The sequence below is a fragment of the Phoenix dactylifera genome, chromosome 18 (genome assembly GCF_009389715.1).
Source record: "Phoenix dactylifera cultivar Barhee BC4 chromosome 18, palm_55x_up_171113_PBpolish2nd_filt_p, whole genome shotgun sequence".
Lineage (NCBI taxonomy): Eukaryota > Viridiplantae > Streptophyta > Magnoliopsida > Arecales > Arecaceae > Phoenix > Phoenix dactylifera.
The window spans coordinates 1,471,047-1,490,544 of NC_052409.1; the positions used below are offsets into that span (position 1 = coordinate 1,471,047).

The 19,498-nt window shown below is 37.0% G+C and overlaps 1 protein-coding gene across 1 annotated transcript; it reads right to left on the reverse strand.

The window, feature by feature from the left end:
• Positions 1–133: 133 nt before the first annotated feature.
• LOC103706990 (sterol 3-beta-glucosyltransferase UGT80A2-like) lies at positions 134–17,246 on the reverse strand. Its single transcript, XM_008791306.4, has 14 exons — positions 17,092–17,246; positions 16,085–16,239; positions 15,334–15,576; positions 11,861–11,972; positions 11,580–11,750; positions 11,009–11,072; positions 10,739–10,796; positions 6,435–6,621; positions 5,674–5,804; positions 4,697–4,799; positions 4,520–4,596; positions 1,824–1,871; positions 1,570–1,719; positions 134–454 (listed from the first exon to the last, which is right to left on the reverse strand). The coding sequence occupies exons 1-14, from the start codon at positions 17,183–17,185 to the stop codon at positions 272–274; spliced, it is 1,776 nt and encodes a 591-aa protein (XP_008789528.1). The 5' UTR covers positions 17,186–17,246; the 3' UTR covers positions 134–271.
• Between the last annotated feature and the right edge of the window lie 2,252 nt (positions 17,247–19,498).

The window sequence follows — 19,498 nt, forward strand, 5'->3', positions numbered from 1 at the left end:
GAAACATTGCTTCCAATATACAACAGTGTAAATCATACAGGCAGCAGTGAAATTAATGATGAGGCCCCAGCTCCTGGAAACGCCACTACATGGCTTTTACAACAATCTAGCTTGGCCAAATAATCCTACCATGTCAATCCGAAGATTAAATATTTAAAGAACAATGAATACAAAGAATCACAAAACCAATCTTCTAGAATGTGTGAAAACACATGATGGAAACTCTGGATTTTCAACCTGAAAGCTTTCATAGAAAATTTACATATGAGAATCAGGAATTGCCCAAGCATCCCTTTACAGGGTTGAAACAGGAACCAAAGAAACCAGAAGGCACTGGTGAAGGTGGTGTGTGCGGCAATTTCGAAGGGAAATGTTTGAAGAAAGCTTTTACTGCTTCTGTTACGCCATCCTCTGATTCCATGGCCTTGGCCAGTTCAACAGCACGTTCCTTCACCTACAGATTTGTAGAAACCAAATTGCTCAATCCTTGTGTTTCTCTTACATTAGAAAGCAAGGCCCACCTTCATGAAAGATGAGAAAAAAATGGCAATACACAGGATACTAATCATGAAGGAAGATATTTTTATCAAAGAAAGAAATGGACTTCAAAATTCTGAAATGACTCTCTTTGGAAATTCACATAATAGAATAGTCTATTGAGAAGCAGGCTGCTCCTAAACTCGCAATGTCCAGTATTAGCTGCAGGATTTGACTCCTCTGGCTGGCAACCCTCTTCTAAGCCCATGTTCTTGGGGAAGGTTAATGAATCGGGCGTTTACAATTTCAATAAAGTAATTGTCATTAACCCTGCTGTAATTGTCAATAAAGACAGTCCACTGTTTTATATTCAAGAAAAGGTTAATGAATCGGGTGTTTACAATTACAAATAAAGCACATGTGAGGTAAAACTAAAGGTTCTGAGAAGAGAAGAATCAAACCTCAAAGAATAAGATGGACATCACAAGGAACTGTTGGGGCCCGGCACAAAGAAAGGTTATATCTATGACCCATAAAATTACAAGACAAGGCTAGTTGGTTAAAGGTCAGTTTATAAAAGTTTCTGATATAAGCTGAAGCAGATCCCTATTTTAAAAATTTAGCCATTTTCTAGTTGGTTAAAGGTCAGTTTAAAAATTTGCATCAACAACACGCCTTACTGAAACCACACAATCTCCTAACATGCTTGCACATGAAGAAATTTAACAAACTGGAGATTGCATAAAGTAGTCCATATGAATGGAAAAATAATCATCACTACAGCACCACTGTGCATGACAAAGTCTATGTGCAATTACAATTATCAATATAAAACAGTGCCTACCTATCATGGAAGACAGACCATGGAAGACATGCCAAAAGGGAACCCAAAAAGAAGAAGAGGAAGAAGAAGAAGAAACAAGTGACTAGAGTAAAAAAGAAGTGATAAAAACAAGTGCTAAGTTTTTATTTCGTTGAGCTAGTGTCTATAGTCAAGATCAATACTTTGACCTTGCAATAATAAAGAAAACTTGGTATTTAAATCATGCCATGAGAAAAGAAAAAAGATAAATAAATAAAATGAACATTTACCTTTTCATCCAGCATGAATTTTATTGCATCAACAAGCCTTGACAGCGTAAACTGACCAACAGGTATAGGAGGCGGCCCTACTCCTCTAGCATGCACCCGATCACCCCAAAAAGGTTGATCTCCAAAGAAGGGTACAACTGTAGTTGGACACTAGACATAAAAAAACAGCCAATATGATTTCATCTGCAGTAGATTTGATTAGAACTAAAGCTGTAATGTGAACAAAAGGGGGCACATGGAATGTAAGTACATACTGCAGCTTTAAGGCCAGCAGCAGTTGTTCCGGCACCACCATGATGCACCTAAAAAAGTTCATGATAGAAATTAATATAAAATACAGAATGTTATTTCCTCAATTGACAGTTGAACCATGAAGTGATAATGACAAGTAGATTAAAGACTAGACATAAATGGATCTGCAAACTGTCAAATCATTGTGAAGAAAACCAAAAGGAAAAAAAGAAAAACAAAATCAAACACAAGGTTCAACTCCAAGTGTCTTAACTACCAAGTATGGCTTGTCTTGACATACACTCATTAACCATAAGACAATGTACATCTTATTTGCATTTATAAGATAAATTAGCAACAAATTTTCAGCCTGCACTATATGACATTACTTATGTCCCCCAAAAAAGGCCACTGGCAATTCCATCTATCCAATTCAAAACTGAAACTCTAACAATTATTCAGTTTAGTGGTTTTATTGATAGGCTACTGAACTCTTGGTTCACATTCATGAGATATGCCTTGCTTTTTAAAGAAGCTTTTATCCTTTTTTTTTCCTTTTGGCGAGAGAGGTGGACGCTACCTCCCTGAATTTCATCTATACAAAAAAGTGAAATTATTTTTTAGGAGGTTGATGGAACCATAAAATTTCTCCATTGATTAAAATATATAAGCACATATAAAAGGCCTGATCCTACAAATCCTATCATCGAAGTTCTCTGAAATAGATTTTCTTAAATAATTTCTTCCTAGCTCCATCTAATCTCCTCTACCCCACCTTTTGACCTCTCCACATGTATCTGAAGCCTAAACCTCGACTAGACAATGTTTGGCCTGCAGTGAAGTCCAAATTAGATGGTTCTTGACATCTCTAACTTTCAAGCTGTTTTCAAGACCTGCTCTCTATGGAGCCATCAGGATCTCCAAGTCCATATTTTTCAACCCTTCAAACTGTATCCTACTCCTCACTTCAGCAGTTTGTGGCACATGTTGCAAAATTTCCAAACCTTTTTGGATAGATGTTGATGCCATTCCTAAACATCTAATATACTCATTTCAAAATCCATCCATCCTACTTTACCACACCTCCAGCTACACTCATATTCATGACTTCTTCTCATTCCCTAAAATTTACATCCATAATATAGAGTTTGTATTTTATTATGAATAATAATTATGTATGAATTTTCTTCAAACCTTGAAAAAAGGGGACACTATTTTAGTAATCATAAATGAAAAATGCCACAGCTATGTTTAGGATCAACAAACAAGATAAGAACACAAAAGGAGAACCACATGAGACAAGAACAACGTATATCAATTTTGAAACCTATTTAATATCTAATCTGTGTTTTGCATTTTGAAGGATTTTTAATTCTCCAACAATTCAGACCTGCAAAATATAAAACCTGGAATATGACAATACAATTCTTCTTTCTGTTTCTTATTATACAGGCCTTGGATGGTATAATAGACCTACATAAGCTATGGGTGATTTGAAGTAATATGCTGGTCTACAACTAACAGGTAAAAAGAGCACCTATGTACATTTAGGCAACAGCAATTGCAGGAAAAAAACTTCAGGTGCAAAATATCATTTTAGCAGTTAATTTTATCCAAGGAAAGCTTGACCATTATGGCTAACTTGTTCAATCGAGGCATTAAGAACAGAACTTGGAGAGAACATACAGAATTAAGACATGGTTTATACTGACTTGGAGAGAAACAAATAGAAGTGATACTGGAAGCACTAAAGAAGAAATGGTTATAAAAGAACATGCAAAGGATTTATACAGGTAAGTAGTGACAGGCATGAAGGCTAGTTATAATGAAGGGAGTTAATTTTCAATTGAGAAAAGCTTGCAACCTTGCAATAGTAGTCACATTTGAGAAAGCTTTCACTGGAGGATATAGAATGCTTTTGAAGTTAGAGCATAATGATCCAGATCACTAGCCAAGAGATACTCCTATATGATCATTTGCATTAGAGTTCCATTTAAAATAGGAGAATTGAGGAGGTTTGTGATATACCACAGTAGATGGATAATATAAAAATGTATCTTTATGATTTTCACCACATGATGATTGGAGTTTGCAAGGATCAATAATCAATTTGTTGAACTCATCAAAGAATACATGCTTGGTTAGTATGTGTTTATTTATTTTTATTTTTTTAAAGGTGATGTATCGGCTTAAGTGAATGTGCTAAAGTGACTATGATACCCGGAGTTTGATGGACAAATAATATAAGACAAATATATTTCAGATCATCAAGTCAGTTTGTTATGGTGCCTAGGCTAGGAAAAGCACAGGAATGAAAAGGTATCAAAAAGGAGACATACACATAACAAAACCTAAATTACATGCTAGCAAACATTATGACGTCTTACAGGAATATTGTGACATCTTGCAAGAATAAATAAGCAAGGTAGCTAAGCCAGAATTTTCTCTATTCACATGCCTGTCAGTCACTACAGTTATATTAGTAACTAATCAAAAAAAGGTGACATATCAGCAAATATGGTGATATCATCATATTGTATAACTCATTTTTGACTGACAATTTACTGTCTATATAACTTCTGTGCAGCTTTTATGCTGTTCTAGGAGCATTTAATCATTTTGCAGCTTTCAAATTACAAAGATCAAACTTTAGCTATGTATTGTCCAGAAGAACTTAGTAAATAATTCAACGCAAATAAGATAAGAAAATGAGCTTTACCACTGCTTTGCATTGTAAAAATAGCCAGTCATGAGGAACATTATCCAACAGATATACATGTTCCTTTGGTTCTGCCACTGCCAGAATAATTCATGGTTAACATAGAGGCTCAGCAACAGGTAAAGCAAATAATTATGTAGAAGAAAATAGATATAACAAGAGGAACTGCACACTTACAGTTCCCAAGTCCACCCCAGCCCCTGTTAATGATGCCTCTCTGTCCGGTGATTTCCAAAGCCTCAACAATAATTTCTGTCATTTTTTCTGGTTCTTGAACAGGCTATGATGATAAAACCAAGATCATTTTTTTAAAAAATAATAAATGATTGTATTTCAGGCAACTATATGTTGATATTTTGACTAGGAAAAGTTATTACATACATATGTGTGAATATGCGTGTGTATGTATATGTATTGCCATAATTATTTAGAACATGTTATGGCACACTATAGATGTAATAGCAGTCCCCACCTAGGATCTTTCCTTTTGTTATAACCAGTAGATAACTAAAGAAGCATAACAAGGTTTGAAATGTTAAAAAAAATAAATACTTATGCCCATCCTAGCCCCTTGAATTTTCACTTTGGTGAATGGTTACCAAGAAAATATGCATTACCAGTTTAGCACTATGACACAGCATGACTCCGATAATCCAAGCACATGCTCTAGCTCAATGGCCCAACACTCTTAACACTTTGATGAGACTAAATAAAATGGTCAAAACCACATAAGTTTGTGTGATAGTATAGCATGTTTACAGTCTATGAATATTCAGCTGTCAAGTTGAAATGAGTTATAAATAATGTCTAGATGAACATAATCATAATTTACTTGGAAACCTGAAAGCCTCCTGTCTCTATATGATGCTGATATCATCCAACTTCATAATCACAGAATGTCAAGAAAAGAGCTATCTATGATTTATTATGGATAAAATGATTCACCTACTAAACAAGAGCACGCCATACAATTTTTAAATTATTTATGGACAAGGTCTTATTTCAATTTTTGCTCATTCTTAAATGTGATCAAAGAACTTATCAGTAAGTAACAGGGCAAGGAGGTGCAGAAATCAGTATCTTTGAGAACCATGAAGCCAGATATACTGCATAAAACAACACAAAATATGAAAAAATTGGGACTTATAACTTACAAGGCTACCAAATCCAACATAAATTGGCTTTCCTCCAGCTTCAATCCATTTCAAAAGTGATTCTGGGGGTTCATAGTTTGATGCAAGGTCAAGAAAGCAGAACCCAACCACATCAACTTTTGGTCCCCAGTCTGTGAATCAATAATTAGACAACTGCTCAGAATTACATATTGTGAAAAGTACGATTTTCATTTAAAGACTTCTTAAACTGCAATCTTAAAAATCAAATTAGAAGTCATATGGAAGTTAGCAAATATCACAATTATATCGTTAAATTTCAGATTCATGTCTTAACAGTTAAAGCCACATATGTCAATTAATGTGACTGCAAACTTGCCAAACATGACAAGTATGATTTTCATTTACAGATTTAAACAGCAAAACTGTAAAATCAAATTAAAAATCATAAAGAATTCAGCTAATATCATTATTATATAGACATATTTCAAATTAATGTCTTAACAACTAAAGCCACGCATATCAAGTAATGTCACTGCAAACTTGCCAAAACACTTTTTTAGGATGAAAAAGGATAGAAGGACAAAAGAACAAACAATCTCAATGGTTCTATCAAATAGATACTTTGAAAATAGCATTTGATGCAACATCAGCCGATACACTTATACTGCCTACCCAAAAGTTTTGTTAGTGAGATTCTGATTCAACAAGAAAGTTGGTTTCTGATATTTCTTATTTTAGACTCCAGTTTATCTTGTGATGTCAGTATTATTGGTTGTCTAAGCATATGAATGAAGTCATACCTTTTGGTTTAGGGACAAGGTGTGGGCTCCAGATATATCCATGTGGCACATCAGAAGCAGTATCATGTCTCCCCTGGGTACCACTTAAAAATGTGATGGGCCGCAACTTCAGCTTTCTTTTCCTGAAATCATTTATCATATCTCGTATTCCAAGCCAAATCATAGAGTCAACAATCTGGTAAGAAATCTGCTGAAAGAGTGAAGGAGTATTAACCAAATATACAGTAAGACCATATTATGAAACATAATTTAAACAAGTCAAAGTAGAATATAAATATGCTTATAAAACATAATACCAAAATTCAGAACCAAAACCCATAATACAAACCAAAGAAACATGTAATATATGGTGCAAAAAAGCAATGTAAGTGGCAAAACAAGGGGTAATAGTGCAATGAGAACCCATTTGAATATTGCATAGGGAAGTGCTGATAGATTGTTTTCTTTTAGATAAAACAAAAATGAAATTTGTAAGTTGGTGTAGGGGCCCGGTCCAAGGACTAGCCCATGAGCCAGCACAAATTTTAGTGCTCACAAATCTTAGGGCAAGATTGGGAAAAAAAATTAAACCTCATGTGACTGACTGGCACGTGAGGTGGAAGAGGGCTCCCGATGGGAGTCCGCCTCCTCCTCTGTTGAGTCCGGCAGATGAGGACTCCTAGAGCTCTTTGGATTCCGATGAAATCTTGGGAATCACTCTATAAAACCTCCCCCCTTCCCTTCTAAGAACTAAACCGTTGGTGTCAAGATTCGCCGTACTGGTACCGGTCAGCGTACCAGTCGCGGCCCGGACCGGTACGTACCGGTTCCGTATCGGTCTGTACCGATCCCGTACCGGTACGATAGTTGTACCGGCCGATTTTTCAATGAAAAGCTATCGGTACCGGATCCTACGTTGATCCGATATCGATCCCTGCCCGGACCGATTCGTATCGGCCTGTACCGGCCGGTATGGACCGGTACGGCATACCCTGGTTGGTTTTTCGGCTCATTCTTCTTCTCCTCTCTTTTTCGGCTCGTAGGCCGTCCTTGTTGTTGACAAGTCACTGGATTTCCTTTTTAGCAGGATCTCCCTTGTTTTTCTTGTTTTTTTCTTCCATGCCGCCACCAGCTGTCGGCCACCATGGCTGCTGTTGTCATTGTTGTCGCCGCCATCACCGGAGGCTGAGCCGAGGCGGATGTTTATCATCACCTCCTAGGGCTCTTCTACAAAATTACCAAGTTTGCTAGCATGAACTCCAAGCTTAAACCATCCTTCATTCCTATTGACCCTATTCGTCTAGAGAGAGAAAAATAAAAAAGAGAGGGATATGAGCGATATAGCTCAGTAAGTAAACTTTTCACTCCTTATCAGATCAAGCATAAGTTTATAGTCTCACATCAGTTATTCGCCGAGGAGATCTTGAATACTTATACAGGACTAAAAAATCCAAAAAATATTTTTCGGCTAGCCTTTGTAAGTGAGGTCCTCAGTTGTTACAAAATGGTATCAGAGCGAACTCGGCGTATAGCCTATGTAGACTAGGGGGCACTGCAATATGGGTTCATAGAGGCTGACCACGAGCCGATCGTGGGGGTTGTGAGTAGATTTGAATGGATTTGAACCCTTAGCTTGACGAGGACATTAGGACTTGAACAAAGGGAGTATGTGAGGACCCATGCAGGCGTGTGTTTAGTCCCACATCAATTATTCGCCGAAAAGATATTGGATACTTATACAGGACTAAGGCACCCAAAAAATACTTTCCGGCTAGCCTATATGGATGAGACTCCAAATCTTGGATTAACTTGACCCCAAATTCTATCTTTGAAGAAACTGATATTGAGAATAGGACCACTTGCTTTCTTATCTTTATTTGCTTCTGATAGGATCACCTTTGGTCTCTAACTGGGTTAGAAACCTAGAAGATGCATTCCTATCCTATAGATGGAAGAGTACACGAAGCGATTGAAAAGTAAGGGTCCTAGCACCAGCAATAGCTATTTGGCTTGTCTGAATGAATCATAAAATACTTGATGAAATACACAGATCTACATTAAAATTCAAGAGAAGACAGAGGCAAATATTCAGGCAGGAGTACAAATTGGAGTTATTCTTCATTATCACATAAGACTGATGTTCAGGCACAAAATCCTGAAAATCTGGAATTTTGTTGGGGAAAGTTAAGCATGAAAAGAAAGTCTATTAGCTAATGGCTTGTGAAGGTCAATCCCTAGCAATTCCAACTTTAGGCAGCAGGTTCATCCTTTGATGATCAAATAATTTTCTCATTCCAACTGGCACACTTACTGGCAAATGCATTTATTGGAGATAAGAGAATACATAGCTGGTTAGAACATCCATATTAGATCAATAGTAGATCTCTGTGAAGGTTTTGGCTGCAGACAGAGTCCAAAATATGCACTGGATGGATTACTAATGAAACATGGCATCAGTGAGATGCTATTTTTTATCTCCTGCTTGGAATATATAATGTCAAGACTGATAAATTGAGAATTTCTTACATTTGGAGGAAGGGCTAAGGAGCACCTGACCTCATAGCTAGAAACATACTTGCTACACCTTCTACAAATATAGTTGATACAAGCTATTACAGTTCTTCACATGACAGCATGTGCTATGATGTAACCACTAATTGCTACTTCACCCTTAACACCTAATCCACATAATCATATGAATAAGAAATATGAGTAACAGCACTATAGATGAAATGTATCGTTGCCATAAACTGGAAAAGCAATTCTCAATCATCTTACTATTATAACGGGAAGCAAGATTCGCCGTCTCGGTATCGGACCCTATACCGGTGTCGCACTAGCATAGTATCGGTATGGTACGATATGAAATTTTTTGGGCATGCTGAGTGTCGGTACGCCACTTGTATCAGATACCGGTATTGAACCGGTATGGTACACTCCATATCGCCTGGTTTGAGCTGGTACGGCGTACCTTGACGGAAAATCTTGAATGAGGGACTCAACCCCCAACGGACCAACCCCCACCCCAAGTTTAACTCCACATCTAGGGAATCGGGAGAAGAAATAGAGATGCACATGTGGCCCACTTGGATAATACCACATTTTGTCGGGAGAATAGAGATTACAAAGCTCACAAAGCTCTCTCTTCTTTCCCATGGACTCTAAACAAAGTTTTAAAGAAAAAAATACAAACTTACGTTAATTAGCTGTTGGCAGATCATGTGTCTCGATATTGAAAACAACATGAGTTATACCTACCAAAATTAGGATAGTCTTTGTTAAGTTATTCAAAATAAAAGGAAATTAAAACTATCCATGCCATGTGCTTCATCAGAAAAAAAGATATACAGTCATCCAAGCTAAATGCTTGGCCCACGTGCATCACATGAGCACATTTCTAGTAGTCATAAACTATGCAAAATAATGTTGAACAAAAACATTGACAAAAAAGGCCACATAATAAAGAATGTAGAGTTATTTTAGAGTTACACTACCCATATAACCACCCTTTTGAGGTCACAGCTGGTGTTGGGATCACAGCTTACTACAGGATCCAGAAAAACTGCATCGCATGGCACTAACCACATTATCCTCGAGCTACATGAGCTCTTGATCATAAATGCAATAATTATTCCATAAATTATGTGTCCCCATTCATGTTGGGATCAGAATATATGACAGACAACATAGCTGGAAACAACTACCATACCAATTGTATTTTCACCTTGGGAAAATGCGAGCTTTACATGACATAGACTAGTAAGTTGAAAAGGCATCGTTTGGCTCAGGCCATAACTGAATGATGACCATTCTAATTATAGTTATATTTTCTAAAGATTTTCACTGAAAGCACAAAGGACTTTCAAGGAATTGTTCCCAAAATAATTGTGGAAAATAAACATGCAGTGGTATGGTCACGTAGACAACCACTCATAGACTGGATTGTTACAAGAAAACAGAGAATGGTGACACTTAAGAAAACCAAGTTGATCAAACAGCACTAGGAATATAAGCATAGAACCGTTAAGATATCCATAGACCATGAAGATGAAAGAGAAGTGAACTCAAAAAATAATGTGGCTGTCCTTTCTATAACTCAAATTTGACATTAGCGACAAACATATAAAAGCTCAGCTATCTTCTCTCCACCAATTCTACTAAGTGGATTTTAAACTACTGAGTGTCTGACAGATCCAATCCATGCATCACATTGGCTCAGTTAAAAGTATAAAATAGTCAAATAACCAAATGAATAAACAAGTTAGCTAAGGGAACAAGCATAGAAATACTAAATGACAACTAAAAAAGTGATAGAATTTTCTCACTCTATAACCAGCAGGTTGCTTGACGCGAGAAAGAGGATGTGGAAATTCACTTGTTGGGCTGAACAGAGGGGGAAAAATGAGTCAATGTGACAGCACCATTCAGCAGATAGATTAAGTTGCTAATGCTTCTAGAAAAGAATAATACTGAGCTTCATGATTGCACCTAAAGAAATTGTTGAATCACTTTGAGGACCACAAAGTATGCATGTATTAAAATGAAAGAGAATTTCTTTTTCTTTTTTCTTTTTTTGCAAAAAGAACAAAACTCACGTCCATGGCATTGTGAAGAATATGTGAATCGGTACTTTTAGCGCCTCTGCTACATGCGTATGTCCTGAACAAGCATTTGTCCAGGTCAGCAGTCGGACTCAACATTTCCAATTTTGCATAAAGCAGAAATCTTACTAATTCCCTGTATTCAAAAGAAAATAAAAGAAAAGAAAAGAAAAGAAGAAAGACGTCATATCAAAATCGAACATAGGATGTCTCAACAGATCAAGAATGGAAAGTTCAGAAACTTCAGATGTCTTCCCCATTAAAATGTTAGTCAATGATAGGAGCAGAACTACAGCATTGGCTGAAGTATAAAATAGTATGAGAAAGCCAATCATACCATGGATCGATATTTCCATCAATGATGTACTTAATCCTCTGAATCAGGTGTTTTAAAATAAAAATAGAAAGCAGATTGAAAATTACATATTCTGAAGATATTGAACTGTGAAGTTACCAATCACAATAAGATACAGATTTTAATGGTGCTCAAAGTGAAAAGTGAGAAAAACAGGAATAGTGCTTTGCACCAATAACATTCAAAATAGAACTAGGATATAGGTCAGACCATATGCTGGAGGATTGGCAATTATGGCATCTGCTTTGAAAGGAATACCAGAATCAACATCTGGGTCCTTACAAGCTGGGAGCAATGAATAAATGATTTCTTTGATTTGCTTTCGTTGAATAGGAATCTCTGAAGGAGAAGATGGTAAGAAACCTTTATTCTTGACCATGTCTGTGACAAAAATTGACTACTATAAAGAAAAGTTCACCCAATATGAGGTTTTCTGTTAATTGTACAAAAAATAATAAAAATAATATATTGAATGCTGTTCACATACATACATTCAGCAAGAACCTTTGGGTCACCCCCTAAGGGGTAAAACTCCAGTCCAGCAGTCAAGACAAAATCTTTGAAATTACCATGCGTTGCTAATCTAACACGATGCCCATAATCCTGGGGAAAAAAATTATATAGCATCATCACTATCTACCCCATATGACATTCTCCAGTAAATTGAGTAGTGAACAAATCAGTATTGTCATTATCACAAAAAATGAATGCACCTAGTACACTTAGAGGGCTCAGATGAATCATACTGTTCAAATTGTGAAGAAAAATAGAAGTGGCAAAACGTATTTGAAAATAGATCCTTCTCTGCAACTTGCAAGCTATCTTGAAGTAAGCATATAGGTAGATAATCATATAAAAAGAAAAGATATAGACTTACTTGAACCAGTGATCACCTATGTGGCTATGCCTAGGCCAACAAGTCACAACCCATGTGTATGAGGTCAGATTTAAGAACATTCACTCACATGATCTCCAGCCACCATGAAGGAAGAAATAATTACCAAAACAGAGCTAGTAACTAGCAGACAAACAAAAACAGAAAACACGAACAAGCATATAAGTTACATCGATTACTATTCTACCTGACATATCCTTCAGGGAGCAGATCAATAAATCTCACATTTAATAAAATGACTTTCCATCAAAATAGAAGCCAGAGCAAAAGAAATGAACTTAATAGTTTAGAATAAAAGAAAAAAGCATTTCTATATGATGAAAATCAACCTTACCTATAAGACGGGTCAAGATAAATGAAGTAAATATAGGAGTTTCATTAGCAACCCCATGACAGATTACTATGGAAAAAGCAATGCAATCACTCAAGGACAATTAAAGCAAATGTTAAGAAACTCAGAATTTATAAAGATCATTTCATGCACCAATAGATTTCATGTTTAAGTTACAGTTTTAGAGGTGCACATAGTCCATATAAAGAGATTAATTTTCTGTAGAGAAACCAAGATAATAATTCCTAATCAGCAAGCCAAGGAGTCTGTTTCTTATTAATGTAGCACAACATATCAAAAATAAGCTCCCATATATTGTTCTTGCACACTAGTAGCCAGATTATATACGAAGAACAAGTAAAGCTACACCAAGAATCACAGCTCCCTGAAAAATTTACTGTGAGAAACTGTCCAAATTTACAAATGTCAAACAAAAAAAATGAACTTTCAGTTCTTTTAATTTTGATAAAATAAAAACAAATTTCAATGAGAGGCTAAAGGTCAAAATGGAGGCCATTTGATCAATGTGCAGAAAAGTTAAAATATAATACCATCGGATATAATTTAGTATGCATTAAATACAGTTTACTTAAAAAAAAAAGAACCTATTGAAAGAAGTGCCAAAAGTAGTTTCAGTAACACAAGTTCATTGCTAGTCGTTGGCCCACGATGAAGGTCCACTACAAGCCCATAAGTCTTCATAGATATTGTAAATATACTTCTGTGCATATTGAGGAAAACATGTAATGGTGTAAGCTATTTGCAAACATATGGTGATGAGGATAAAGTTAAATGCTCTATCAAACTCATGAAACAAAGTTTTAGAGGTTAAGGGCTCATATATTAATAAACAATATAAAAACTCAAATGTATGTCCAGCGTAAATTTAACAAATGTGGACAGAACATACAAACTCACTCCAAAGTGTACGCTGAAAGATACTACGCGTCTGACTAATTTACTATTTTGATTTATTTAACAAAATAATGGATCAATAGATGAAGTTGGGTACTGAAGAGGAAAGGTCCTTTTTTGGGATATCAAGAAAACCAAAACATGCCTTGGCAACTTCAGGGAACTTTTGATTAAAATAGGGGAAGAAGGTTTATTAGAGTAGTAGTAATCACCCCAATTGAAGGTAAGTAATGGAGAACTGATTAGAAGATAGCTTTACATGTACACAGAAGGCCTATGGAGAACCCGAAAGGATAAGAATTTGGAGTTGGTCAGCAGGCAAGGAGAGAAGAGGAGAAGGCCCCATGGAGAAAAGAAGGGAAGGTCTTAGGCAACATGGATGGAAGTTATCGAATAAGATTTGGAGATGCTTGCGGTAACACCATCTAACGAAGAACCAGGCAAGAAGAACTCATATAGACAGCACTGAACATTTGCGAAAAAGCTTGATTATTATGATTATAGTTATTATTGTGGTTACGACACATGTGATTTACTTATTCTGATTGGTACTAACTGTTTCTTATGTGAAACAAGGTGTACGATTATGTTTTTCCTTTTCTTTTCCCTTTTTTTGAGAAAGAGGGGGAGAGAGAGAGAACAAATATGTTTGGATGGTTTGATGAAGTCAGTTATGCTGATTTTAGCTTATCATTCTAATGAACCATAATACAACCATAATACAGGATAGCATGCTTATTTTTTGATGGGTTCAGATGAACAATATGTAGTATGTCAAATATCACTAAAGAATTATGGTGTTTTGATTGACTTTGTTAATTTTGTTACACACATATTTGCTCAGGCATGTGGAGATACTACAACATGTGATGAATTGAGAAGTACTCAATTTCAGTCAATCAAGCACCATATACAGCCATTATCGACAACTAAGTCATTGTAAGATTATTATTAATGGCAACAGACTGCATTTAAGATCTAATGTGTCAAAAGATGCTTCTAACTTCACTTCTTAATATCATCAGAGTTCGAAGTACACCTTAACCCTTTCTCTTTGCATTATATAATAAAAAACAGTATTATCTGTAGATTTGATCATGAAGGATATGTCCACTTTATTACATATTGTGGTCAGATTAGATTTAGAAAAAATTTTTAGAACATGGTGTGCATGTAGAGTCAATGGAGTTTGTCACAATAGCAAGGTTCCTCAGTAACAATATAGACCCTTACAGTAGCAATGAAGACTAAACAAGGCCTGGATTTGGTTGTTAAAATTAGAATTAGACTAATATAGCTGTTGAAGGCACAATACAATAGATAAGACCTGATCCCTGGAGTTACATAAATGTGTCTCATGGTTTTATTGCAAGACAAAGAGAGTCAGACTGTAGAAGCAAGAAACATCTTTTCCATTCAAATGGTGGGAAAATGGCGACTAGAGGGTGCTGCTCAACTTAATTCTCATTACAAGAAGGAACCAACAGGCAACTAAGACTACAAGAATGGTACAATCCAGGAGACAAAAAGCTACATAGGCCAACTAATTTGATCTATAGAAGCTAATAAACAACTTAGCTGTATGTTCTAATAAACAGACAACAGACTGGCCAATGGGACACCTAACAGTGAGGGACTATATTATTATGCTCCCGCAAATTCACTAAAAAGTATTTAGTTCAACATGAGATCCATGTGTATATATCAACATGCACCAAAGGATAATCTAAATTCTAGGCTTATGATCACAATATCTTAACAGCATAAGGATGTCAAGACAATTATAGCACTAGAAACAATGCATGCTTAGGTAAACTAACAACCTGTAGACGTTTTCCAATGGAAACAAATGGCTGCACATCTCCTCGTGTACCCACGATAAGAATAACTATCTGAAGAGGAGGTAAAGACTGAATGTCAGCTGATTCTACTAGTTCCTCATCAACTGCTTCACCATGAGCATCCTCTAACCCCAAATCATGTGCCTCAGGTTCAGCACTGCTTGGAACTTCAACAACTACACTTCCATCATCTTTTACAGTGGCTACTTGACTTAACATTTTGAGCTGCAGTGTTTGTAAAATTATAACAAAAAACAATATAAGAAAATATCATAAGTTAATCATGAATTCCACAGCTGCATGGTTAAAAAAAAAAGGAATATAAGAAACAAAAGACAGAGAATGAGGCTCAAATAAAGAAAAATAAAGGCAAGGAATTTGTGCATGCCCAGAATATAACAGCCAGCAAAACAAGACCTGTTATTTAATATAGCTCCGAACAACAACAGATATTAAAAGATCAGCATCAGACACATGAAGAATGTCAGATGAGTCTTATTTACTATAACGAATAAAAATTGCACTCAATTGGTTTTCTAGTTTTGAGTATGTTATAACATTCAAGCATCCTAAAGATTTTGACAAAATAAAATTTTAGGGTCATTTGGAACACAATGGTGATTGAAATATGAATACAAACCCGGGTGGCTCCTTTTGCCACCCCTTTACATCAAAAAAAAAAAATGAATACAAACAATTTGAAGTCTGGACAGAGATGTTTAAGAGCTCAAACCTGCTTCTTCACAGAAGCCTTATCATCAAGAAGCTGTGTTGCTGGATCAGCAGTTACTTGTCTTCGTCCCTCGGATTGTGATCTTTTCAAAGCCTCTGATATTTCAGCGGTTCTCAACTTGCCATGCACAGAATTCGCCCTACGTAAATTGCTCACTGAAAAAAAAAAACAAAACAAGAAACAGCAGAAATGCTTCTTATCAAGAAAATTACTCTCTCCCCAAAAATAACAACATCCGAGAACCTTGTAGCGAGGAAGAATGTCGACTGAGTTTCAAGAAGCACATTGATGCCAAATTACAGTAAATGGGGGCAATTTCTTAAGAAAGATAATAGTAAGAATGGAAAGTGGAATCCAGATTCAATCTTTTTTTGGTACCAAAGATTTGATAAACTAGCTCCCATGCAAATGTTCCATAAAGAAAGAACCTATTCTGGAAACAGACCTATTGGAAACAAGGACGATAACTACCAAAATAAAGCATCCAACAGGTAGAAACTCTCATTCTTTGATAGAAAAATGCTTAGAAATCTCGCCGTTCATATCTTTCCGAGAGAAGCGTCAAGAACCCTAAACTCGAGATGCAGCGAACAGAAGTTGCGCTAAATCAAAACTGAAATCAAGATTCATTCTCTTTTTTCCCTATCAGGGAGTTGAAGACAAAATTCAATCAATATTATGCATCTGTGCCATGAAGAAAAGAACTTTCCCAAAAAAATTAAACTACCGACACAATTATATCAAATACTGGACGCTTACAAAGATACAGCTTGGTAGCAAGGCAACATCTCATTCTGCGAAAAGAAAGAAGAGCCGAATTTGATAGTCCCGCCTTTCAAATCTCCCAGAGCAAAAAAATGGGATCAAGAAAAGCCAAAAGCCATTAAAGAATCTCAACAAGAAAAGAATCCAAGAGCCCTAACGCAAACCCGAGCGATCGAGAGAGAGAAGCAGATGGGCCAAGAAGCTGGGATACAAGAAAGCGATTAAAAAACAGAATAACGAACCAGACAGCGTCGAGGCGATGCCCTCGTCCTCCGTATCTTCCACGTCGCTGTTGCTCCCCGCCATGGCCGAATGAAAAGGCTCGGATCGCTCCATGGTCGATCTAGAGAGAGAGAGAAGGAGAGAGGAAAAGCGCGGAGCGACGTTAAGACAGGAGGGAAAGCTCTTCCTCGCTATTTATGGGGTCACGGCTTCGAAAGGGTCGCGTGGATGCGACGCGGTACGAACGGTTCTGATGTATTATGCCGGTGATGCGGACAGCTGATAAGAGTGTCCGCAGGGGAATGTTTATGCGTCGAGACGGAAGCTACTTTTGGAAGTGCCTAAACGGTTACGGGTTATTTGCCGCCGCTGTGACACGTGGCGGTTCTCGGGTGGACAGGGGCGGGGTCCACCGAGACCACGTCCCCGAGAGGGGCGTGAGATTTGAGCTTCGTTTCGTTCCGCAAGCGATCCGCTGTGGGGACTAACGAGATTTTTCTGTGGTAGTGAGTGGGGCCAAGCTGGGCTAGGGTGAGGGATGACAAGCCTTTCAAATCAAGCATGTATTTCGTAAAGCTAACGAGGCTGCAGATTGGGTGACTGATTTGTAGTCAGCCATTCCAACAATACCTGTGGGCAGGTGATGGGGAGTTGCCCTTGGCACTCCGAGATATTCTATTTTTCGACTTTATTTGGTGCATCCATAGTCGTCAGATATGATCCCGCCTAAAAATAAAAAAATAAAAAAAAAACGAGGACATGGGTGCGTATAATGATCACAAGGGAAAGATCATCCACATGTCAAAGTTTCCCAAGGTTGCATGTTATTCCATTGCATATAGGAAGAAAAGTGAAATATTACCTATTAGGTTTAGAGTCACTCGGCATCCTTTCTACAGTTGTTCAAACGGTGGGCTATCGCCCAGCGATTCCAACAAGCAACTACTGTGGTGACCTATATAGCTTATCAGATCTAGCTGTCTAGAAACGCCTCGACATTTGGTGAGAGCTGCTCCCCATTGAGGTTCGTGGTCGAATGGGCCCGACTCCAGGCAGCAGATATTGCTCACTCGTAGCTGTTGGATGACCCTTGATAGCTCGGGATACTTGGGCTCTATTTCTGCTCGTGGAGCGTTTTGTATGGTATTTTTCACCTGAGAGCCCTCCACTGCTGAGTTTTCTCAATAAATTTTGGCGGATGCATACTGGGTGGCAGAAGTAGGGGAGGTGTCAGCTTTATCATCAGAGACCCGAAGTCCAGAGTGATTGCAGCTGATGGTTGCTACATTTTCGAGACCTCGGTCCTGGGGGCTGAGTTGAGGACGGCTTGGGCTGGCTTGAGTTATGCTCGGCGGATATTGTAGGCTAGAGTCGTACTGATTGAAGGTGATTCAGTGACAGTCATTAGTTGGATCCCGCAGAATGTAGATAGGGTGGGCGACTACCGCTCGCTGCTTAGGAACATCTGGGATATGACCTATAATAGGATGTTCTTGCAGGCGAAGCATGTATATCAAGAGGCCAATGGGGCAACGGATTGGGTGGCCTCCTATGTGCCAACCACTCCGGAGATACTCTTTGAATTAGGGGAGAGGGCTATCTGGTGCGCTCCGGAATTTATTATTTTTCAATTTTTTTGGTTGTATCCATATCCATAATATGTGCTACATTCATTTTAACCAAAAAAAAATTATTACCAAATAATAGCATATTTATATTTTACTTGGATTGAAGTTCTCTTGGTAATTAAATAGGACAAAAAATAAGAAGGTCAAGTATTGAATGATATCCATGAGTTCTATTAAAATACTTTTTATACTCTATTCATGTGATCATGCATCCATGAATTCTAAGAATTTAAACTTAGTGTTTTGGATATTCTAAAGATCAATGTGATATTATCTCTAGAAAAATGAAGAAAACATACATATTTCATTATACATGTTTCCCATGTACAAGTCTTTTCATGATACTTTCTTTCATTTATATATGGTGGAAACAATGTGGTTGTGTTATCTTTACTGTTGTTATCAATTACATCATACATCAATATATATTATGAAAAAATACTTGCTGCAAAGCCATTTTCATAGAGCATTATTTGTCTTATATATGCATGCACACAATCCAGAGATCCCTCTTTAAGAAACTGCTTGGCTATAGTGGATACTCAATTCATATTACTTTTATCCATTCGAACATATCTTTAATTCATGGCTTTGAAGCACCTTTGCAACTTGCCACCTTGCAGAATGTAGAATGGCCAAAGAGCAAGGCAATCTTGAAACACCATTTACATTAGAAGTACTACAAACAGCGATACTAAATAATGCAGATTATATCATTATCAATACTAATTTATCAAAAAATGAGTAACAATCATCATAGTGCAGCAACATGATAAAATAATTTCTTGAATTTTTGTTG